This window comes from Staurois parvus, unplaced genomic scaffold, assembly GCF_062004578.1.
Source record: "Staurois parvus isolate SC_StPar_1 unplaced genomic scaffold, SC_StPar_1.0 ptg000242l, whole genome shotgun sequence".
NCBI classification, from domain to species: domain Eukaryota; kingdom Metazoa; phylum Chordata; class Amphibia; order Anura; family Ranidae; genus Staurois; species Staurois parvus.
The window spans coordinates 2,008,192-2,033,137 of NW_028318038.1; the positions used below are offsets into that span (position 1 = coordinate 2,008,192).

The window sequence follows — 24,946 nt, forward strand, 5'->3', positions numbered from 1 at the left end:
ATGGAAAGTTTACATAAAAACAATAGCAGAGGCATCTTTTCTGGGGGCAGGAATTGGATTCAATATCAGTTTAAAAATATTTTACCTTGATATGGCAGAATTGTCACACTCTTGGGTAACTGAGAAAATGGCTGCAGTTTTGCTAAAGCCTGATCTGCGCTCAGATCGAGTTCCAGAGGCTACTGACAGGTGGAAGTGATGTGACGCCTCCTCACAGCCTGTTTTAGCCCCATTTTGCCAAAAATCGTGCTGCAACTGCGTGCATTTGCTAGACTGTGTAGCATTCGACAGGCTTGCTTGTAAGTGGGATGCAATTTAGCTAGGTGCTGCCCCGGATAGGAAGGTTAGGGGTAATCTTTTTCCTGGGTCTTTTGCTTGGCAGGTTTCTTTGAGTCTGGGGTTTGCCCCGAAGACACCAGCCACTGAGGAATGCCATTAATGGACCTTTTAGCACATGGACTCCACCTTTGCAGGTATGCCAGGGTAGCACATAGCCTGAGTTAGGATTAGGGACAATGGAAAAGGACTGTTTCTTGCTTTTGGCACTTTTATTATAAGTAAAACGTTAAAACTTTCTACTAGTCTGAAGTCATTTAAAGGAGCACAATGCAAGTAAACGGCACATTTCTACAGCTGTTGGGTCACTAACATATTGACGTATGAAGAGACAGCACTTAAGAGTCATTCTGGTACAGTACAAGTGGTTGCCATGGGTAATGGAAGTCTACAGTCGGTTAATGCAGCCTGTAGGTAGCGTGTACCTTTAATAGGCAGAACAGCCTCTAGCAGCGAGCGAGATGTTGTCGGCACTCCTTCCGCCGTGGTCTGTCTCCTATAGCAATGGGAGTGGACTCACACCGCAGAGGTCCCCATCCTGTACAGAGGTACAGCAGCTCAAGAGTCAAGTGCAAACATGAAGCCTGTGCGAGGTGCACAGCAGGGCCCACTCTGCTACTAGGAATTATAGTGGAAACCGCTGGACAGGTGGTTGTGGACAAAGCTCAGCGTGTCCCTCCTAATTGCAAGTTACAGTGTAAGGATGTTCATTAATATGGAAACCCCTGAAGAACAGTTGTGGTGCAAGTATGCATGGCTTCATCAGAGTAGAGGTCTGCCTTAAGGTTGAGTATTCCCCCACGGCAGCCTCAGCCTTGTCCTGGGGCACTGATGAAAACGGCACAAGAGTTTAAATTGTGTGATTCTTGTGAGCTACTATGGTGTATTTTAAATTAACTGATACATTTAAGTGTGTAAAAATAAAAATTATTTAAAAAAATATCTTATGTGACTACATTTAAAAATAAATTAAATTATAAATTAAATCAGTGGGTCGCCTACACCTTACACATACCCATACCAATGTGTCTTTAACAAATAAAAAAAACAATATATGTCGCGCTCCACTTAACAATATACACAAATCAATAAGTGCAAAAACATATACTGAGTCCTTAATAAATTTCCTTTACGTGATATTATGAATCACGCTAGTGCTGCATACATATCTTCACATATCAAGTCCTCAGGAGAAATCCTCAAAACAGTCCGTGATCTTATAGTATCTTCTATAGTATATTGAAAAATAAATAAAATATAGTCCACCAAATTTATATATATATATATGCTGTGCTCTCACCTGATGTATATGACCAAACCGTTAAGTGAGGTCATACACGCTTGTGTCCCTTTAATTGGGCTCAGATTTGGACATGTGGATAAATTCCTGTATCCCAGATGGATGGATGGATGAATGGAGTTTTTTCCTCTTTTTCCAGCAAAGGGTCTTGCCGTTATCCAGAGATCCTTTTCCTCAGTATGGATGGATGGAGTTATCCCTCTTCCCACTAGGGTGTCTCTTGACTCCTTTCAAACTTTTTCCTCCATATATGTGTGTCCCAGCATGTCCCTGGAGTGTGGGAGGAAACCCATGCAGGCACAGGGAAAACATGCAAATCCCAGGTAGGTAGCGCCGAAGACCATAACTAGGATGGGTAGATTTCTCTCGGTTAGGGTTCAAGCACACAGGACATTTTAACCTATACAAGTGTGTATGACCTCACTTAACGGTTTGGTTGTATACATCAGGTGAGAGCACAACTGGTGAAGGAGCACAGAGTATATATACATTTAGTGGACTATATTTGGTCCTATACATCTGGTGAGAGAAGACACAATAAGATCACGGATTGTTTTGAGGATTTCTCAATATGTGAAGATATGTAGGCAGCACTAGCGTGATTGATAATATCACGTTACGGAAATGTATTAAGGACTCAGTATATGGTTTTGCACGTATTGATTTGTGTATATTTTTAAGTGGCACAAGAGTAAAGGTATCCCATATGTGTAAAAGCGTGATCCTGTTACAAGTGCCTAGCGTAGCCCAGAAGAACCCACACACCGGGCAGCCCACCTATGTGACTCAGACTTGGCGCCCATTGAGTTAACTAGGGGAAACATGGAGGGGAGCAACTCCAGCCATACCCTGCCACTCCTACATGCTGCCCATCAATCGTGTCAGGCTGGGTGAACTTTGGCACAGCATGTAGACACCCCTGTCAACTACCTATTGGGGGGGGGGGGAGTTGGCACATTGTTGCCACCCCACAACCACAGGTCTAAATGAAGCCTAACAGTAATTTGTTTTTTTGGCACTGAAAACAAGTGAAATAAAACAGTGTTACCCCAGATACATTAAATTTCACCTTTTTTGGGGGGAGACAGGGGCAGTTTTTTGAGACAGGCACTCGATCCCATAAATTCTCAGGCAAGAATTAAGTCAGTAGGGGGACCCCCTGTGATGTGTCCCATGTGGCTGTGGGACTAGTCTGATAGTGCTGCCATACCTCATTCACACACAGCAGCTAGCCGTCTGTAAAATGTTGTGCTGGAGAGCAGAAGCCTGGCAAAGAATTGCCTCCAAGGAAAACAGTGCTGGACTTCATGAACTGGTAAGTATCTCTCTCTCTCTTAATTTTTTTTTTAACACAGAGTGAAGTTCCTCTTTGAACATGGTGAAACTCATCCTTTATCCATAGTGAAGAAGATAGGTTTTCACCCCTTCAAACAGTATTGTAATTGTCTGCTCAGTCTTTCGGTCAGTTAGCTCTGGGAGTAGGATGGCCACTCATAGCTGAAAGCTACACTAATCTGTACCTGCTATCCTTAAGATGGGCAGAAATGTTACTGCAACTCCAGAAAGCAACTGGGCCTTGGGAACCTGTGATATTTTTTAGGTATACTAGCTTGATACTTTCTGACTGAACCCAGGCACTGGTGTTTTCTATAATTGGAAAATGTTTTTTTTTTGCTGTGATTATCTTTATCAATTGAAGGTGGTGGTGCAGCCATGTCTGGGTACTTACCTCTGTGGGCTCTTTACCATCTGGTTGGTCTGCAGTAGAAGGCCCTTTATGGTTACCTGCCTTTACAAGGTATGTTCCATCGGATGCTTTAGGAGCCTCCTGTGCAGAAGCATATGATAAGCTTTTTCATTTGCGTTTATTTATGCTGGTTTTAAAAATCACACATACATTGTTTTGTTTACATTACGTCTGTCTGCAGTCTATGCTCATCAACAGTATAGAGGAATGTGTTTGTGGAAATGTGCAAGTGATGACAGCTCTTAGGGCTGGTTTATACAGGATGCAGTCCAGTATTTTCCATGTATTCCAATGGCCCTAGTTCACACCAGTGCAGTCAGTTCCAGTCATTTTCCGGTGCAGAAAAAAAAGTAGAACATGCTACATTTTTTCTGCACAGAACTGTACTAGCACATAGCAAAACACATATAAAATGCACCGGAACAAATGTGGTGTGAACTGTAAGCGAAAACATATCCGGAACACATCCAGAGTGTGTTTTTGTTGTGTGAACTGGCCCTTAAAATACAGAGATAAAAAAAAGCAGAGGTGAGATATTATTTGAAAAGCTGCTTTGAACCTATGTATTAAAATACCCCAAAATCAAATAAAAAAGGCTTTATTTACTTCAGATGTCCAGCTGTCATTTTTCAAAATTACATTTCTGACCAATGCTATATAAGAATACTAGACTACATAAGAAATTGTGTTAAATAGGAGAAAACATTCCAAAAAAATGAAAACAAACACCTAATTAGTTGCTACTGGGCACCGATGATCAACCAATATAAATACGTTTGAAAGGTGCCAAATTAAATCAGATATGCATTTTCAGGTTTCTAAAAATAAAATTTTTCTGTAAATGATTTAATATGAATAACTCATGAATAAATATTTATTCTAAAAATATTAATGGACTTCACTTCCACTTATGTGAGTCTGTACATAATTCCCTAAACTTATTAATTAAAGGTACAGATTGCAAAGAGTGGGTAAAGTTCACAAAACATAATGGGAGCTGATTTTTTTCATGTCAGGTATGAGGGATCACACACAAGGGGGGAGTTACTAAAACTGGAGCACACAGAATCTTGTGCAGCTTTGCATAGGAACCAACCAGCTTCTAGTTTTCATTTGCAAAGCTTAACTGAACAAGCTGAAGTTAGAAGCTGATTGGTTGCTGTATACAGCTGCACCAGATTCTATGTGCTCCAGTTTTAGTAAATCTCCCCCACAGAAGGCAAACACCAAACAGTTATCATGGGATACCATCAGTATTTTTTCCCAAAAGGGGAAAATGCAGTCAGGTCCATAAATATTGGGACATCAACACAATTCTAACATTTTTGGCTCTATGCACCACCACAATGGATTTGAAATGAAACAAACAAGATGTGCTTTAACTGCAGACTGTCAGCTTTAATTTGAGGGTTTTTACATCCAAATCAGGTGAACAGTGTTGGAATTACAACAGTTTGCATATGTGCCTCCCACTTGTTAAGGGACCAAAAGTAATGGGACAATTGGCTTCTCAGCTGTTCCATGGCCAGGTGTGTGTTATTCCCTCATTATCCCAATTACAATGAGCAGATAAAAGGTCCAGAGTTCATTTCAAATGTGCTATTTGCATTTGCAATCTGTTGCTGTCAACTCTCAAGATGACATCCAAAGAGCTGTCACTATCAGTGAAGCAAGCCATCATTAGGCTGAAAATACAAAACAAACCCATCAGAGAGATAGCAAAAACATTAGGCGTGGCCAAAACAACTGTTTGGAACGCACCTGTGATCTCAGCAACACCAAAAGACCCGGAAGACCATGGAAAACAACTGTGGTGGATGACCGAAGAATTCTTTCCCTGGTGAAGAAAACACCCTTCACAACAGTTGGCCAGATCAAGAACACTCTCCAGGAGGTAGGTGTATGTGTGTCAAAGTCAACAATCAAGAGAAGACTTCACCAGAGTGAATACAGAGGGTTCACCACAAGATGGAAACCATTGGTGAGCCTCAAAAACAGGAAGGCCAGATTAGAGTTTGCCAAACAACATCTAAAAAAGCCTTCACAGTTCTGGAACAACATCCTATGGACAGATGAGACCAAGATCAACTTGTACCAGAGTGATGGGAAGAGAAGAGTATGGAGAAGGAAAGGAACTGCTCATGATCCTAAGCATACCACCTCATCAGTGAAGCATGGTGGTGGTAGTGTCATGGCGTGGGCATGTATGGCTGTCAATGGAACTGGTTCTCTTGTATTTATTGATGATGTGACTGCTGACAAAAGCAGCAGGATGAATTCTGAAGTGTTTCAGGCAATATTATCTGCTCATATTCAGCCAAATGCTTCACAACTCATCGGACGCCGCTTCACAGTGCAGATGGACAATGACCCAAAGCATACTGCAAAAGCAACCAAAGAGTTTTTTAAGGGAAAGAAGTGGAATGTTATGCAATGGCCAAGTCAATCACCTGACCTGAATCCGACTGAGCATGCATTTCACTTGCTGAAGACAAAACTGAAGGGAAAATGCGCCAAGAACAAGCAAGAACAGAAGACAGTTGGAGTAGAGGCCTGGCAGAGCATCACCAGGGATGAAACCCAGCGTCTGGTGATGTCTATGTGTTCCAGACTTCAGGCTGTAATTGACTACAAAGGATTTGCAACCAAGTATTAAAAAGTGAAAGTTTGATTTATGATTATTATTCTGTCCCATTACTTTTGGCCCCTTAACAAGTGGGAGGCACATATGCAAACTGTTGTAATTCCTACACCGTTCACCTGATTTGGATGTAAATACCCTCAAATTAAAGCTGACAGTCTGCAATTAAAGCACATCTTGTCTGTTTCATTTCAAATTCATTGTGGTGGTGTATAGAGCCAAAAATGTTAGAATTGTGTCGATGTCCCAATATTTATGGACCTGACTGTACTTGTTCAAATATTGGTGACATTCTTTACTGGTTAAGGAAAACATATTTTGAGTGGTTGCTTCCATCTTGGAAGTTTTGTCATGTGCCCTAGACTTCTTCACTGCTGCATTCATCAGCAGAACAGATATTAAACAAAGCTCTAATGAATCACTTTACCTGTGGCGCTCCGGCTCTGGCTTTTATCTCCCTGACTTCATTGTGGTATTGCTGCCGAATGAGCTCCAGCTGTTTCAGATGTTCCTGTCATGCAAACATTAGTTCTTATAAACCATGTGCTACTACACATTCAGGTTCTATGTCTAACTATCCAGTTTACCCAAGCAGTATACATACTGCTTGGGTAAACTGAATAATTAGACATAGAACCTGAAATCTTTGAGATGTGACCTCTGGACATAACATAAAACTCAGTAATAAACATGCTCGAAAAAAAATAGCTATTTACCATTATCTAATCTTTTTTTGTTATGCAGTGCATTCCCAAATGAGATGTAACTTTCCACATCTGTTCCAAACCTGCAACAACCCGAAAAGTCTGTGTGCACCACTACCATTCCTGTACACTGCTGGGACCCAAATAGCCATAGGATCCACAGGAACAATCATACACTATATTGCCAAAAGTATTGGGACACCCCTCCAAATCATTGGATTCAGGTGTTCCAATCACCTCCGTGGCAACACGTGTATAAAATCAAGCACCTAGATATGCAGACTGCTTCTACAAACATTTGTAAAAGAATGGGTCGCTGTCAGGAGCTCAGTGAATTCAAGTGTGGTCCCGTGATAGGTTGTCACCTGTGCAATAAGTCCATCCGTGAAATTTCCTTGCTATTAAATATTCCACGGTCAACTGTTAGTGGTATTATAACAAAGTGGAAACAACAGCAACTCAGCCACGAAGTGGTAGGTCACGTAAAATGACAGAGCGGGGTCAGCGCATGTTTAAAAGTACAGTGCGCAGAAGACACCAAATGTCAACAGCTAAAGACCTCCAAACTTGGTGTGGCTTTCAGATTAGCACAACAGCAGTGTGTAGAGAGCTTCATGGAATGGGATTCCATGACCGAGCAGCTGCATCCAAGCCTTACATCACCAAGTGCAATGCAAAGCGTCAGATGCAGTGGTGTAAAGCACACCGCCACTGGACTCTAGAGCAGTGGAGACGTGTTCTCTGGAGTGATGGATCACGCTTCTTTGTCTGGCAATCCGATGGATGTGTCTGGGTTTGGCAGTGGCCAGGAGAACAGTACTTACCTGATTGCATTGTGCCAAGTGTAAAGTTGGGTGGAGGGGGGATTATGGTGTGGGGTTGTCTTTCAGGGGTTGGGCTAGGCCTCTTAGTTCCAGTGAAGGGAACTCTTAAGGCATCAGCATACCAAGACATTTTGGACAATTCCATGCTCCCAACTTTGTGGGAACAGTTTGGGGATGGCCCCTTCCTGTTCCAACATGACTGCACACCAGTGCACAAAACAAGGTCCATAAAGACATGGATAAGTGAGTTTGGGGTGGAGGAACTTGACTGGCCTGCACAGAGTCCTGACCTCAACCTGAAAGAACACCTTTGGGATGAATTAGAATGGAGACTGCAAGCCAGGCCTTCTCATCTGATATCAGTGCCTGACCTCAGAAATGCACTTCTGGAAGAATGCTCAAACATTCCCAAAGACAAACTCCTAAACCTTGTGGACAGCCTTTCCAGAAGAGTTGCAGCTGTTATAGCTGCAAAGGATGGGCCAACTCAATAATGAACCCTACGTACCAAGACTGGGATGCCATTAAAGTTCATATGCGTGTAAAGGCAGGCGTCCCAATACTTTTGGCAATATAGCGTATATACATATATACATACACACACAGTATACATGGTAATAATATGGTCACGACCTAATAGTCTAGAACAGGGGTCTCCAAGCTTTTTCAGTATGAGGGCTACATCATATATTACACGAACATTCATGGACAGAAAAAAAAATACAGTTTTATAAAGGAATTAATAAAATGTAGATGAATGAATACACTTTATATGTTTTTTTGTTTTTGTTGTAATCAGGAAGATATGAACAACAGGGAAAGAACTTCAGTAAAACAAAAAAAAAATGTTTCAAATAAACTTTTGCCACCAATAAAGGTTGAAAAAAATTAAGTTCAGCCTGTATCTTTCTTATCTATTGTCTGCATCTTATCCCCTTTCACATCAGAGTCCCCCTTACGTCAGAGCAGTGAAGCCAAACGTCAGTATTTTTACTGTCAGCCAGTAGCACTTTTCTCCTGCCAGTGACAGGAAATGGTTGCCCGTTAAAAATATGGCTGTGACGCTCGGCTGGTCATGTGCGGGTCTGAGAGTCAGGAGCAAGGCAAGCCGGGAGCAGGAATGTCAGTGCTGTTTGGACTGGAGTGAACTGAAAAGACCACCTTGCATAGAGAGAGACTGTCACTGTGACTCAGGAGGCTACGTGTCCTATTGGTGTGGTGTGATTGTGTGGGCTGCTGCACACTGCTGTCAGTGTCACTTTGACAGTAAGTTTCATGTGTATGTGCCTGCCCATTCTAATTTCTTGCCCTCCTGAGTCCTGTCCCTGAGCTACTTACTTACTATATTGAAAAGAAAAGAAAAATTTTGTTTCTTGCCTTGATATCTACCTTAACCCCCCTAGCAGTCTGATTATGTCAATATTTCTGTGCTCAAAGCTGTACATTTTTTTGCATGGAAATATGTTGTTTTTTTATTGTAGGCCTGTAATTTTTAATAAAATAAATAATCATAAAAAATTATAATAAATTTAATTCAATAATGTGATCAAACCAAAAACACTGAAATTTGAAATATAGCACCAAGTTTGCACATCACTGAGCTAAGTCACAAAATCGTTTTCAGTGTCTGATGACGAATTTCCCCACGAATCATTATCACTCAATTCTGCAAGTGGTTCTGATTTACTATTGCTGTTCTCTAGCTGGTCTAAAACTGCTTTTGACCTAAAGGGACGCTTTTTGGACACCATGGACGTTTCTCAGTTTCCAGGCAGTAAAAGTAAGAATGCAGGCAGGGCACAGGACAAAGCACTCGGGACAAAATGTATGTTAAATGGTTTGATACAGTAATGTTATACTGTGTGATTTTAGTGTATTAAGTGAATATCACTTTTAAAATGTTTTAATTTTCTGTCCCCCGTACGTCCCAACGCTCGCAGGGAACAGAACCCAGAAGACAGATACCGGCATCGGCCGGAGGAGATGGCCGGGGATGCTGCAGGGGGGACATCACGGGAGCGAAGGACAAGGTAAGTGATCGAGGGAATCCCCGAGCAACGCTGCAGGGTAATTCCGAGTGCATACAAAAAAGGGGGGTTGTGAAAAGAGATTCACAGAAAAGCGGCTACATAATGAACAGAACGTGACACTAAGGGAATAATTTCCAAAAATTATGCTTTATTACACACAAATGAATATGACATATGGGCATTTGCCCTGGTTTACCATCACCTCAGTATGAGACAATACACACAGACCTAAAACCATTTAAAATGACACAAAAACCGGTCTAAATGTATGTGTAGCAGGGAAAATGGCTACATGAGTCTAGTGTCCCTGCAACACAAACACACAGGTGAACACTTCCCTAGGGAGGTGTATCCAAAAATTATGCCATGGGCATACCATAATAGAGGATATAAGGGATTAAACAGTAACCATAATGGCAAATCCCTATCAAGAAATCCAAAAAATTATGCTGTAAATATATCACATGTATGCAATGGAGCAAGCACAATATGCGTCAAAAAGGAGAGTAGCAGGCCTCAGACCTGTATGAAGGAAGACATAAATGTCAAATATATTGTACAATACATTCCTGTGCCGGCACAAGTGGTTGGGGCCCATTCATCTGTAATATAGATAGCTGTTTCCTAGAGCTCTTGGATGGGAATATGCCCCATTTATTTCCAGGATGGAAGAAAAGATGCACACAGCAGCACTCTGCTTGAAATGGTTTCTTCACCACTACATGTGGACTATACACCACTTTTTGTAGGAAAAAACAAGACACATCCCAAAGACTCTTCTGCCTGTTGAAATATATATGGTATATCTTGTTTCCTATACAAAGCACCATGATGTCCCCATCCTGTAGTGAAACAAACAATATGTGGGAAGTCACTGACAGAGCTCACACTCTATAGAAGATATATAGGTCATATAGATCACAGAGGACCATATATCTAATGTCCTGCAACAATCCACTCACCACCTGTGCTATGGATAACGGGAATGAAAGAGAAATCCTTCATAGGTACTGCCATACAGGGCCAAGGCGGCCAAGGAACCACCGCTGACATCCGCCGATATCGGCGGATGTCAGCGGTGGTTCCTTGGCCGCCTTGGCCCTGTATGGCAGTACCTATGAAGGATTTCTCTTTCATTCCCGTTATCCATAGCACAGGTGGTGAGTGGATTGTTGCAGGACATTAGATATATGGTCCTCTGTGATCTATATGACCTATATATCTTCTATAGAGTGTGAGCTCTGTCAGTGACTTCCCACATATTGTTTGTTTCACTACAGGATGGGGACATCATGGTGCTTTGTATAGGAAACAAGATATACCATATATATTTCAACAGGCAGAAGAGTCTTTGGGATGTGTCTTGTTTTTTCCTACAAAAAGTGGTGTATAGTCCACATGTAGTGGTGAAGAAACCATTTCAAGCAGAGTGCTGCTGTGTGCATCTTTTCTTCCATCCTGGAAATAAATGGGGCATATTCCCATCCAAGAGCTCTAGGAAACAGCTATCTATATTACAGATGAATGGGCCCCAACCACTTGTGCCGGCACAGGAATGTATTGTACAATATATTTGACATTTATGTCTTCCTTCATACAGGTCTGAGGCCTGCTACTCTCCTTTTTGACGCATATTGTGCTTGCTCCATTGCATACATGTGATATATTTACAGCATAATTTTTTGGATTTCTTGATAGGGATTTGCCATTATGGTTACTGTTTAATCCCTTATATCCTCTATTATGGTATGCCCATGGCATAATTTTTGGATACACCTCCCTAGGGAAGTGTTCACCTGTGTGTTTGTGTTGCAGGGACACTAGACTCATGTAGCCATTTTCCCTGCTACACATACATTTAGACCGGTTTTTGTGTCATTTTAAATGGTTTTAGGTCTGTGTGTATTGTCTCATACTGAGGTGATGGTAAACCAGGGCAAATGCCCATATGTCATATTCATTTGTGTGTAATAAAGCATAATTTTTGGAAATTATTCCCTTAGTGTCACGTTCTGTTCATTATGTAGCCGCTTTTCTGTGAATCTCTTTTCACAACCCCCCTTTTTTGTATGCCTCTTTTGGCTACTGAATGGAGACCATACATTGGGTGACACGTTAATGTATTTAATAACCTCTTTAATAACTATCTTAGTATAATTCTGAGTGCAGCTCGGGGTTACTGCTTCTGGTACTGAAAGTTAACCCCGAGCTACACTCAGGAATACCACCAGGGAGGTTAAATCACATTGCTAATTGCATATTCTACTTGTTTGTAGCTTAAATACTGACATTTTTGCTTAAAACCGTAAATTTTTAAATGGCAGTAAAAACTTGGCTGTGCCAGTAAATTTTGTGTGTCGTGTCAGTGAATTTCATTCAGGTAGATTGGCAACACTGCATCAGAGCCACCCTACATTAATGTCTGTCAGAGTTCCCCTTACATTAGCATTCCCCTTTCCATCAAAGTCCCTGTTAGATCAGAGTCCATCTTTATAATAGAGCCCCCATCAGAATCCTAGCAGCCTGAGAAGACAATGATGGAAGTGATAATTGCATGGCAGGGGAACCTGTGTTGGAGACTTGGTGGGTAGAAGTAGATCTCTGCTGACCCGAAGTGTGACCTGTGTGAGAACACAGTGGGCCTACATTGAGGATACACCACTAACCTTAGCTGCAGGCCAGAGAAAATCTTCTAGTAGCCAGATTTGGCCAGCAGGTCATAGTTTGGAGACCCCTGGACTAGTGTGTCATGTAACCCTATTAATATGTAAAATGTTTGGACGTGTACAGCGAACCAGAAACTTCAAATATATAAATTAAAAAAATGAACATCTTAAGTAATTCCAACAGCAATATTATACTGCAAGTACCTCATCATTCCTTTGTTCCTTTTGTGGAGCTCTGTTTAATGCTGCGTCAGGACGTATTTCATGCCTTGACACTGGAGTATGCTTTCTAAACTGGTCGGCAGAAGATGGGCGCAGCCCCTAAAAGAAAAAAAGTCAAGAAAAATGTTATACTCTTTTGCAGATTTAATGCGTATTTTCATCTATATGATTGGTTTGCCAATTTTTTTTTGTTCCGTTAGCCTTTTGTAGTTATAATGTTAGAACCATGGCACCACCTGCCTGGAGTTTGCATGTTCTCCCTGTGCCTGCATGGGTTTCCTTTGGGTACTCCGGTTTCCTCCCACACTCCAAAGACATGCTGGTAGGTAAGTTAGACCCTGTCTAATTTGGCCCTAGTATGTGTATGTATGAATGTGAGTTAGGGACCTTAGATTGTACGCCCCTTGAGGGTTAGGGACTGATGTGGATGTACAATATATATGTCAAGCGCTGCGTACACTGACGGCGCTATATAAGTACCTGAAATAAATAAATATGATTAGTCAAGCTATGTGCTGTAGTACCAGACTTCACCAGAAGGTGATGTAATAACTATAAACTGCAGCTCTTAGATAAAACCCAGCAGCAGTAAGGCCCTTTTCACACACTTGGTCCAATCCGGTCTACCTGTCAGTTTTTCAGGACCTGAACAGGCCCTCCATTCAGCTCTATAGAGCGGCAGGTATGTGCGGACTTATGTAATATGTAAGAAGGATAAAATCTAACAAACTGTGATGCTAGTTATTGGGCAGCACATTTGCTAAATGGTTAGCACTTCCGCCTGGCAGTGCTAGGGTCAGTGGTTCGAATCCCAACCATGGCACCAACTGTCTGGAGTTTGCATGCTCTCCCTGTGCCTGCGTGGGTTTCCTCCCACACTCCAAAGACATGCTGGTAGGTGAATTGGCAGCTGTATAAATTGGCCCTAGTACATGTATGTATGAATGTGAGTTAGGGACCTTAGACTGTATGCCGCTTGAGGGTTAGGGACCAATGTGATTGTACAATATATATATATATATATATATATATATATATATATATATATATATGTAAAGCGGTGCATAAATTAACGGCGCTATATAAGTACCTGTAATAATAATATTTAAAATATATAATTAACTCATCTAAAGACCTCTATACAGCAATATAGTTAATACAAGTGTACATGTTATATATACATAAGGGTATTTGCACACAGTGAAAGTGTATAAACATCAGATTCCTAGCAGATCATTTCTGTGTAAAAACCTGAGGATGGGTGTATAATATATGCACATATTCACGTGTTTTCACGCATGTGTGTACATGCCTGTAAGTCCTCTGGAACATTGGACTTTTTCCAGCTGCTGTTTTTGGCTTTTGACATTCTTGTCTACAGCCAGTAAACTTCCCAGCATGTTATCGTATGTGTCCATGCACACATTGACTGTAATCATTGGTTTTTGGCAGGGGCGTTTTTTGGCTGGAAAAAACCCCCAGAACTAGTGGGTTTCTAAGAGTAGTATTTTTGCTGTAAAAATGCTCTAAAGCTGAAAAACGCGTTAATTCGCACCAAACCAGCGTTTTTGGATGTTTTTTGAGCAAAAAAAATGGTAAAAAGTGCAAATGCGTAAAAACGCAGCTAAACGGTAATGCAAAACGCTAAAAAACGCTGAAATACATATGTTTTAACATGACTTTACACAGCTAACGTTACCAGTGTTATTAAAACACCCAATGTTCATGGAGCCTTAAAATCCTTCTAGCTTTTCTTTGTTGCACTGTATATGCATACACCCATAAAATACTGTGCAGCAACAGAGATGATTTTTTTTTTTTACTGATCTATACACAGTGCAAATTTACATGCCTGTGGTTCATGCTGTATAGGTTGCATTTAGATCAGTTATAAAAAAAGGCTTGAATGCCTAAAAACATTGCATTTTTAGCTGCAGGTAGTCTAATGATGTCATCCCTTGTCTTTAAATGTAGAACTATAGGCAAAACGTTTTTTTCATTTTGGATAGAGGAAAGCAGGGTTATAACCCCTGTCAGTTATTTTCTTTTTTTGCCATCTGTGTCCCATTTGGAAGATTTACCTTCACTTCCTGTCCCATAGCCAAAACAGGAAGTGAGAAAATCTCTGCAAATTAAGGGAACTCCTTGTGGACCCCTAGGTCTCAAGAACTAGTGTTCCCATTGGAAAATTTCCCCTCTATTACTTTTCTGGGGACAACCCAAAATTTGGGGATTTCTTTTACTTTCACTTTCATGATAACGGTAGACAGGACAAATAGAGAGGGTGAATCTCCCTAACAGTAGCACAGACAGCAATCAAAAAACCTAAAGCAGGCTATAGACAAGTCGAAATAAAAACGAATATTCTGTTGATCGAAACACAAAGATAGCTCATATGATTGTGCCATCTATTGTTTCGATTTTCTAAAAAGAAGCCAACATGTTGGATCAGGTGCTTTTGATTGCGGCATGAAAATCTCGTGTAGCAGCTGGCACACTAATGATGCAAAAAACAAATGATCTGACGATCGACACAAATTTTGTTTGTTTTTCGACTCGTCTATGGCCTGCATAATAAGTATTCTAATCCCTCTCCACTCTGTCTTTAACTACAAAACAAAATTTGTCTTTTGTTATACTTTAAAGTCCTTCCATAGCTTTCAGATTTCTGTCAATGCTTTGTGTGGACAAGTCTATGGGTCTTTCCGGGGTGGCCCCGCCCAACTGTCAAACCACTGGAGCAGGCAGAAGGCTGGAAGCTATCATCGGAAGCGGAGCCTTTTTTTAAAAAATTCTTATTTTGGGTCAGCGGCGGTGACAGCGGGCATTGTGATTGACGTTGGATCTACTGCGTGGGACATTCTTTTAGTTTTTTCTTTAAATAAAGGACTTGTCAAAGACCGTGTCCTGTCTTTTTTCACACTACACTTTTTGTTTTTTGTGAATGAGTAGGGGTACTATGTACCCCTACTCATTCACATGGGGGGGTCAGGATCTGGGGCCCCCTTGTTAAAGGGGGCTTCCAGATTCCGATAAGCCCCCTGCCCGCAGACCCCCACAACCACCGGCTAAGGTTGTGGGGAAGAGGCCCTTGTCCCCCTGCCCCAAAGCACCCCCGCATGTTGATGGCATGTGCCCTGGTATGGTTCAGGAGGGGAGGTTTCTCATTTGGTTGCTAAATTTCAGGTACAGAAAGCACAGAAAAATCAAATATTTTCAATGCTTATTTGTATTGTTTTTTTATTTCTGCAAATTACTTACAATTCACTTGCAATGTACAACTTGTGTACAAATGTAGAACTTGCTAGACAATTTGAATACTCCTTATCACAGCCCGCTCCCTCCTTGCACATCATAACCCTCTCTTCTTTTGGGATTGTTTAATTACTATCTGTGCTGACCCAGCTCTACTGCCACCCTTTTCATCTCCCTACATAAGAGGCACAAAGGGGAATACTATAGAGCGTCACTTGATTGACAGCTCTAGGTCTGCCGTGAATATGGACATCACATTCAAGATGGTGGCGCTCAGCAGCAGTCTCAAGTTTTTTGGATGTCTACACATGGGAGGCTTTTACAGGTAAATAACATGCCTGAAATACATTAAAGTGGTTCTAAAGCCTCATGGTTTTCTACCTTAATGCATTCTCTGTATTATGGCAAAAAATACCTTCTGTTGCAGAGGATCACTCCCCTCCCCCAGCCCTCTTTATACTTATCTGAACCCAATCTTGATCCAGTATGCACGAGAGCAGTGGCTCTCCCAGCTTTGTCCCTCCTTACTGGGCAGACTGATAGCAGCAGGAACCATTGACTCCCGCTCCTCTGAATCAAATTTTATAACGAGGAGGCAGGGCCGAGCTCTACTGTCTGTGTTAATAGACACAGACAGAGAGGCTCAGGAGCGAGCCCACATATGTGTCACCATAGGAAGAGGATCCTATTGTGGCACACAGAGAAGAGGAGATGATGAGAGCACCGGCGGGGGACCCCTGAAGTGGAGGATCGGGGGTGCTGTGTGCAAAACCATCGCAAAGAGCAGTTAGGTCTAATATTTTGTTATTTTAAATAAAAAACATTGGAAGCTATAATATCACTTTAAATGCATGTATAATCATATGGGAATTTTTTTTTTGCTGAAATAAAGGTTCTGGGTGCCTTGCAGCAATCTAAAAAGTGAGTGATACTGACTGGCATTTAGTGGAGCCTAGTTTTCATAGCTCAGCTTACCTGTAGGGACTTGTGTACTTTTCCCAGGAAAAAAATCTTTTAATTTCAATTTCTCTGTAATGCATAAAATAAACTCACCAGCTGCTTTTCAACCTTTATCTTAATCCTTTCTGCTTCCTGTTTTCTTTGTAAAAAATCATTCCTAGAAATTGAGAGGTGAGAAAGGATCATAAATTGGTAAGGTCTGCTGGCAATGTACAGTACATCCAGAAAGTATTCACAGCGCTTAACTTTTGCCACATTTTGTTATGTTACAGCCTTATTCCAAAATGGATTAAATTAATTTTTTTCCTCCACATTCTACAAACAATACCCCATAATGACAATGTGCAAGAAGTTTGTTTTGAAATTTTTGCATGCCTTTCCTAATCATGTCCAATCAACTGAATTTCCCACAGGTGGACTCCAATCAAGTTGATGAAACACCTCAAGGATGATCAGTGGGAACAGGATGCACCAGAGCTCAATTTTGATTGTCATGGCAAAGGCTGTGAATACTTATGTACAGGTGTTTTTTTTCGGTTTTTATTTTTATTAAATTGCAAAAGATTTCAAAACAATCTTCTTTTACATTGACATTATGGGGTATTGTTTGTGGAATGTTGAGAAAAAAAATTAATTTAATCCATTTTGGAATAAGGCTGTAACATAAAATGTGACAAAAGTTAAGCGCTGTGAATACTTTCTAGATGCATTGTATGTGATGATTAAACTATAAAGCAAATGTCACATTAAAGAATAGTTTTGTTATATAGTATTACTGTACAATCAAGTCATGAAAAGCAGTACTGTATATTTGAAATTTATTTAGCCACAACTTATTTAAATTTTTTTTAAATGTTTTAGATGAGGGAAGGGTTAGAGCTTCACAGTTGTCCCTGAAATAGGAGAGAAAATCTACCCGCTTTTGACAGATGTCCTCTTGTCTCTCTGAAGGAGGAATGAAACACAGGCAGCAAAAATAATGACAAGGGTTTCATTTTCTATGTGTCCTGGTTCAACCCAATTTTTGAAAACTGAACACACGAACAGGGAAAATTGCTCTCAAATCACCCTAACCTGGCTGTAAACACCAATCATGTATAGTACACAGAGGGTCAAGTCATAGAAAGCTCAGTGGGGAAAGGAAAGTTTTATTTTCTTAATGATGTTACTCACATAATACCCCAATCAAAAAAATGTATAATTTTATGCAATGTGGCCATACATGGATCAAAATTCGGCAGGTTCAAAAGGGACCAGTCGAATTTTGATTCATGTATGAGTATTGTGGTTTAACAGAAATTGATCTACTGACAATGCTGTCAGAGTGTAGGAGCACCCTGTATAACATCTATTGTAGCAGTACATACACATATTGTGGAGAATCGATGCGGTGGTTAATCGGCGGCCCATGGTAAGGGTGGTAATCCTGGGGTTTCCTCTGCATGTCATTCAACCTTGCGTAATAATGTTCATATTGTCCATATATCTTTGCAGCTGGTGGTTTATCAATAACCTCCATCCTTTGTCTCCAGTTCTGATCATGCACCTGAGCAGACACAACATTGTTAGGCAAAGCTCCTAAAAACATACGTTTGAAAGGCCACAGAAAAGAAACATCGAAATTCAATATGTAGTTTTTCAAGGTGGTTCTGAAAATAAGAGGAATAATCTGTTTGCTGTGGACAACTCTACACTGTCTTTTCCTCACTTTTTTAGAACACTCAAAATATTCCATGCAAAACAGTTAAAGCATTATCACACAAATGACAAATAATTACCATAACAGGACTGTGATGTTGCACTCGTGAAGGGGGCTTCCATTCGTGCCTGTATGGATATTCCACTCTTCTCGGAGGTGTCACCACTTTTTGTCTTGCAGGCTGAACTTCCAGAGCTTTGACCTTCTCATTTCTTGGAACTTTGGGAAACACGATGTATAAATCTCTATAAAACTTTCTACAAATTAAATCTATATATTAAAAGAATGGGTAAACAGGCATCGTTTGAGGTCTGGTTAGACGTTTCTAGTTAATAAGCATCTATACCAATGACAAAGGGGTCCGCACAGTAGAAAAAGAAGGGATAGTGTGTAAAAATGAAACCCCAGCAGGCTTCTACAATGCAGGCTTCTCATTTGGTTGCTAAATTTCAGGTACAGAAAGCACAGAAAAATCTAATATTTTCAATGCTTACTTGTATTGTTTTTTATTTCTATAAACACTTTCTATTAACTGGCAATATGCCATAAATACTAGTGTAACATGTAACATGTTGAGAAAGGTGAACTTATCCTTTATGTTCAATTGACTACAGCTGGCCATAGATGATAGTTTTTTAATAACACAAGCACAAGCAAGGTGGATGGAGAAACTCCCCCATCCAGCCAGGGCATTGTATTCTGACAGGGGGACTCTCCGCTGTCATAATACACTGATCAGTGGCTGCAGCCACTGATCGAGAAGAGATTTCCATCATTACAGTATGACAGAAGTCAATCTAATGATTGATTTTTGTGAAACAGGGACAGTCACACATGGATCAAAATGTGGCCAGGACAAAGTTCAATCCATCTATGGCCAGCTTAAGCTGTAAAGTGTTTTTGAATAATGATCAATGTGTCAGTATGATCTGGTCCTCTTTGCTGACAATAAGGGGTTTATTTACTAAAGCTGGAGAGTCCAAAATCAGACTCCCTTCTGCATAGAAACCAATCAGCTTCCAGGTTTCATTGCCAAAGCTTCATTGAACAAGCTGAGGTTAGAAGCTGATTGGTTTCTATGCAGAAGGGAGTCTGATTTTGGACTCTCCAGCTTTAGTAAATAAACCCCTAAATGTCTTTATGACAAAATATATTTTATAGTTTAGGGAATTTAGCTTATTGGTGACTAAGTCAATACCTCTTATGATATCAAAAATTCTAATTATTTTGCTTTCATTTATAAATCACAGGACATCAACATTTTGAATATTTCACAGATGTCATTTCTATTAATCCCTGTTAATTTTGAGTTGCTTAACTGTCAATCATTGCATTGTCTTAAAAACGATTCCGTGTTTAAACTTTTATAGTATTTTTATGCTACTATATTTAGGATCTTGATGATTAACATTTATTACGGTTTATATGTGTATTTTCAATACTATTTTTACAGCTTTTATGAATATTCCTTGATTTAAGAAAGGAATACAGCAATGTTCCACCAAAATTGTTGTATTCTATTTGTCTTTTCTCAAAGAAGCCCTGGCCTACGAAATCAGAGGGACACATAAGGTTGAACTTGCTGGTCTCTTCTTAACCTATGTAACTTCTGTATTGCCAAAGCATTTTGGACAAGGATGTAATGTGTGAGATATGGGCTACCTCAGTGACCATACAGTCATATAGGGTTACACATGTAGGAGAAAGGTACAACATTTGTGTCCTTGCAGACAAAAGACATAATGTTAGAAACATTTGGACAAAATGGAATTTGTTACCAGGAGATGCCTTCGGGGTGACTGGTCCTCGTGCTTGTCTCACAGGTAGAGGCTTTTTCCTATGCAGTACAGTATGGCTGAACTCCTCCTCTAATAACTGAGAAGCCAACATGACAATTATTATGTCATTCACATACCACACTATGAATCTTCAAATATGAACAACAAAAGCATCGCCAAACAAGATACTTAATCAGCTTAATAAATATATAACTGTATAACTGTTAAAATGTGTTTGATGGTTTTATATAGAGTGTGAAAAGATGACAGCCCCTGCTAGGTTTTTATTGCTGTCTCTGTCCTCACTATCACCCTCTCTATCTGTCTTGGTGACCATTGCCACTAGTACAGAATGTGAAAAAATTATGAAATTTGGGAAATCTTCCAATGGTGACAAAAATAAATAAACTGAAAGGTGTTTTACCATTCTCATCTCTAATGAAATGTATAGTAACTCATAAAAAGAAAATATTTCAGGGTTTGTCCACATCCTGAATGCATACACAGTAAAATCAGTGTCTTCCATTCTCCCAAGTTCATACCATCAAAAAAAAAAAAAGAAAGAGGACAGCAGCTTGCAATTATTTTAAACCGGAATGCATATAAGCCCACCAGAATACATATAAACATGAGGGGGATAAAAAAAATGCAACATCTGACTTGGCTCCCCCGATGATCCATACTCCCCAGTCCACTTTCTGGTTTAGAAGAAAATGTTTGGCAAGCTGTACAGGAGGGGTGCAGTAGCTGTGCATATCTAGAGATGGCTGAAAAAACCTGCGTAGATGTTGAGGTAATCCCAAACAAGAAGCAGGAAGTGACCTCAAAGGAAATGTTAGCATGCTTCTTTAAAATAATGGTTTTAAAAGTGAAAACAAGGGGGGAAAAAGTGCCCGGTTATACGGGTGCAATTTGGGAATTGAAATCGTACCTGAAATCACATCTAATGAATGTGAATGTCAGTGTCTTAACATTTGCGATTTGCTGTAGCGTGATTTCTAAAGTAGTTTTTGCATTACTTTTTCTGCAGTTTTGTTGCGATTTCACATACATAGAATATAATGGAAATCAAACTGCAAATTGCAAGAAATCATTTAAAATCTTTACAAGTGGCAATAAAGTCTTCAGAAATCGCACCTGAAGTGTGAACAAGCCCTTAATATATCATAGTTACATCAGTCAAAAGAGAACTTGTGATTACAATTGTACATAATCATTGCTCTCTGCACTGCATTACTAAATAATCTCACATTTCCTCAATTCCCCCTTCACATTACAGCCCTCCTCCATCTCAGTGCACTTTACATAACAGCCCCCCTTCCCTTACATCACAGCCTCCCTTGCAATCAAAGCCCCCCTTACATCACAGCCCCCCTTTCCCTTTTTTATTAGTGCCCTCAGCACCCTCCTTCACATCATAGCCCCCCTTTACATCACAGACCCCCTTCACATCCACCCCTCCTTTATTTCACAATACACCTTGCAATTACAGCCCCCCTCCCTTACATCACATCCTTTACAGTCTCCCATGGAATCACAGCTTCCCTCTTAAATCACAGTGCCCCTTGAAAATAAAGTCCACCCCTTCCCTTAAATCATAGTCTCCCTTGCAATCACAGCTTCCCTCCCTTACATCACAGACCCCCTTACAATCACAGCTTCACTCCCTTACATCACAGCCCCCTTGCAATCACAGCTTCCCTTGCATACATCACAGCTCCCCTTGTAATCACAGCTTCCCTCCCTTACATCAAAGCTCCCCTTGCAATCACAGCTTCCCTCCCTTACATCAGAGTGCCCCTTTAAAATACAGTCCACCCCTTCCCTTAAATCATAGTCTCCCTTGCAATCACAGCTTCCCTCCCTTACATCACAGCTCCCCTTGCAATCACAGCTTCCCTCCCTTACATCACAGCTCCCCTTGCAATCACAGCTTCACTCCCTTACATCACAGCTCCCCTTGCAATCACAGCTTCCCTCCCTTACATCACAGCTCCCCTTGCAATCACAGCTTCACTCCCTTACATCACAGTCCCCCTTACAATCACAGCTTCACTCCCTTACATCACAGTCCCCTTTGCAATCACAGCTTCCCTCCCTTACATCACAGCTCCCCTTGCAATCACAGCTTCCCTCCCTGACATCACAGTCCCCCTTGCAATCACAGCTTTCCTCCCTTACATCACTGTCCCCCTTGCAATCACAGCTTCCCTCCCTTACATCACAGCTCCCCTTGCAATCACAGCTTCCCTCCCTTACATCACAGTGCCCCTTTAAAATACAGTCCACCCCTTCCCTTAAATCATAGTCTCCCTTGCAATCACAGCTTCCCTCCCTTACATCACAGCTCCCCTTGCAATCACAGCTTCACTCCCTTACATCACAGTCCCCCTTGCAATCACAGCTTTCCTCCCTTACATCACAGTCCCCCTTGCAATCACAGCTTCCTTCCCTTACATTACAGCTCCCCTTGCAATCACAGCTTCCCTCTCTTACATCACAGTCCCCCTTGCAATCACAGCTTCACTCCCTTACATCACAGCCCCCTTTGCAATCACAGCCCCCACTCTACATCACAGTGCCCCTAGCAATCACAGTCCCCTTTGCAATCACAGCCCCCCCCCCCCCCACACACACACAATCCTACCTTAGCACAGCAGGGCAGGAAGTGTGGCAGGTCTGAAAGAAGGGCAAGTACTGGCCAACTTTTCATGTAAATAAGTGGGAGATTGGTTGCTAGGACCGCCCCACATCCTAGCAACCAATGACCACCTAGCAATGGTCAGGATTACTGGAATTCTACGTGTTAAATGTTTAAAAATGTATTTAAGAATGCCTTTCTCTTACACAAAGAAATTACTATGAAACTGAAGCAGGTCTGACTACGAGGCGGATTAACCTCATATCTTTTTACTTACCGTTATATAAACTGACATATCAAATTTGGGGCCAAACAAATAAATCTGATAAAATCTGAGGCAATCACCATGTAAAGTATTTAGTATTCTCACTCAAGGCAACTCCATGGTCTGTGCTATATCGTCCAGTTCGTTAACGTTGTGCATATGCAATGCTGGAAGAATCGGCCGATCGCATTTCTACTGTCACAGGACTGGCTCCTGATCATTAGTCGAGACCAAGAGCTGTCTTTGACAGCTTGGTCACTGTGCTGGGAGCTCCCCGCACAGCAAAGCCCATGGACATACAGTATATGTGCAGTGTGTGTGCATTACAATCCATCCTCTTTGCCACTATACATATGCATTATGTGTGTGGCAAGAGCTTAAAATCTAGATAAATATGTGGTATGACGTGTCCTTCTAGGTAATGATCCAGGGCTTGCAGTCTTACCTCCAGATAATTACATATTATTATTATTATTATTATTACATCGAGTTTATATAGCGCCAAAGGGTTTGCTCAGCGCTGTACAATAGAGGGGGGGACATTACATGAAACAGTAACTACAAACAGCACACGAGGGGTTAGAGGGCCCTACTCTTTCGAGCTTACAGTCTAGGAGGGAGGGGGTAGTGGTATAGGAGGAAGTGGCTGTGAGGGATGGAGTGGTAGGAGGAATGAAGGAGAACGGCTGTTAGGTGAGGGTAGGGTAGGCTTCCCTGAAGAGGTGGGTTTTCAGGGAGCGCCTGAAGGTGAGGAGGGAAGGTGACAGTCTGATGGATTGGGGTAGTGAGTTCCAGAGGATGGGGGAGGACCTGGAGAAGTCTTGCAGTCATGCGTGGGAGGAGGAGACCAGGGAGCAAGATAGAAGGAGGTCCTGTGAAGAGCAAAGGGTACGGGTAGGGTGGTACCTGGGAATCAGGTTGGTGAGGTAGTTAGGGGCAGTGTTGTGAATGGCTTTGTAGGTCAGAGTGAGTAGTTTGAATTTGATGCGTTGGGCAATAGGGAGCCAGTGGAGGAATAGGCAGAGGGGGGTGGCAGAGGTGGAGCGGTTGGTGAGGTGGATGAGTCTAGCCGCCGAGTTCAGGATGGTCTGAAGCGGGGAGAGCCTGCACTGGGGTAGGCCGGTGAGGAGGGAGTTGCAGTAGTCAAGGCGTGAGATAATCAGGGAGTGTACGAGTAGTTTAGTGGTGCCTGGGGTAAGGAAGGGACGTATCTTGGCGATGTTGCGAAGGTGGAGCCTGCATGTGTTTGTAAGTGATTTGACATGAGGTTGGAAGGAAAGGTTTGAGTCCAGAATGACGCCAAGGACTTTGGCATGCGGGGCGGGATTGATGGTGGTGTTGTTGGTAGTGATGGATACGATGGGTGGCGGCTCGGGCAGGGGGAAAGACAAGAAGCTCGGTTTTGGAGAGGTTAAGCTTGAGGAAATGGAGCGACATCCAGTCAGAGATGTCGTTTAGGAGGTGAGTGATGCGGGCGGAGAATGTGGGGGTGAGGTGAGGCGTGGAGAGGTAAATTTGAGTGTCATCAGCGTAGAGGTGGTAGTTGAAGCCGTGGGAGTGTATGAGTTTGCCAAGGGAGGAGGTGTAGATGAAGAAGAGAAGGGGTCCAAGGACAGAGCCCTGGGGGACCCCAACAGAGAGGGGGAGGGAAGGGGAGGTGGCACCGTTGTAGGAAACGTTGAAGGAGCGTCGAGATAGGTAAGAGGAGAACCAGAAGAGAGCGGTGTCTATGATGCCAAGGGAGAGTAGTTTATTAAGGAGGAGGGGGTGGTCAACTGTGTTGAAGGCCGCGGAGAGGTCCAGGAGAAGGAGGACAGAGTAGTTGCCTTTGGCGGTTAGTAGGTCGTTGGTGATTTTGAGGAGGGCGGTTTCGGTGGA

General features: G+C 41.7%; 1 protein-coding gene across 3 annotated transcripts in view; it reads right to left on the bottom strand.

Moving 5' to 3' along the window:
* NEK5 (NIMA related kinase 5) overlaps positions 1 to 24,946 on the bottom strand; it is a 70,761-nt gene that overhangs the window by 21,753 nt on the left and 24,062 nt on the right. For 2 of the 3 annotated variants that reach the window (XM_089680334.1, XM_089680335.1), the window contains exons 10-16: positions 20,163 to 20,259; positions 18,464 to 18,603; positions 18,053 to 18,231; positions 16,779 to 16,842; positions 12,453 to 12,569; positions 6,452 to 6,535; positions 3,366 to 3,464 (exon numbers count right to left, since the gene is read on the bottom strand). In XM_089680334.1, coding sequence (XP_089536460.1) covers positions 3,366 to 3,464; positions 6,452 to 6,535; positions 12,453 to 12,569; positions 16,779 to 16,842; positions 18,053 to 18,231; positions 18,464 to 18,603; positions 20,163 to 20,259 — 780 coding nt within the window. The remainder of the gene's footprint in view (positions 1 to 3,365; positions 3,465 to 6,451; positions 6,536 to 12,452; positions 12,570 to 16,778; positions 16,843 to 18,052; positions 18,232 to 18,463; positions 18,604 to 20,162; positions 20,260 to 24,946) is intronic. The other variant, XM_089680336.1, reaches the window with a different exon arrangement.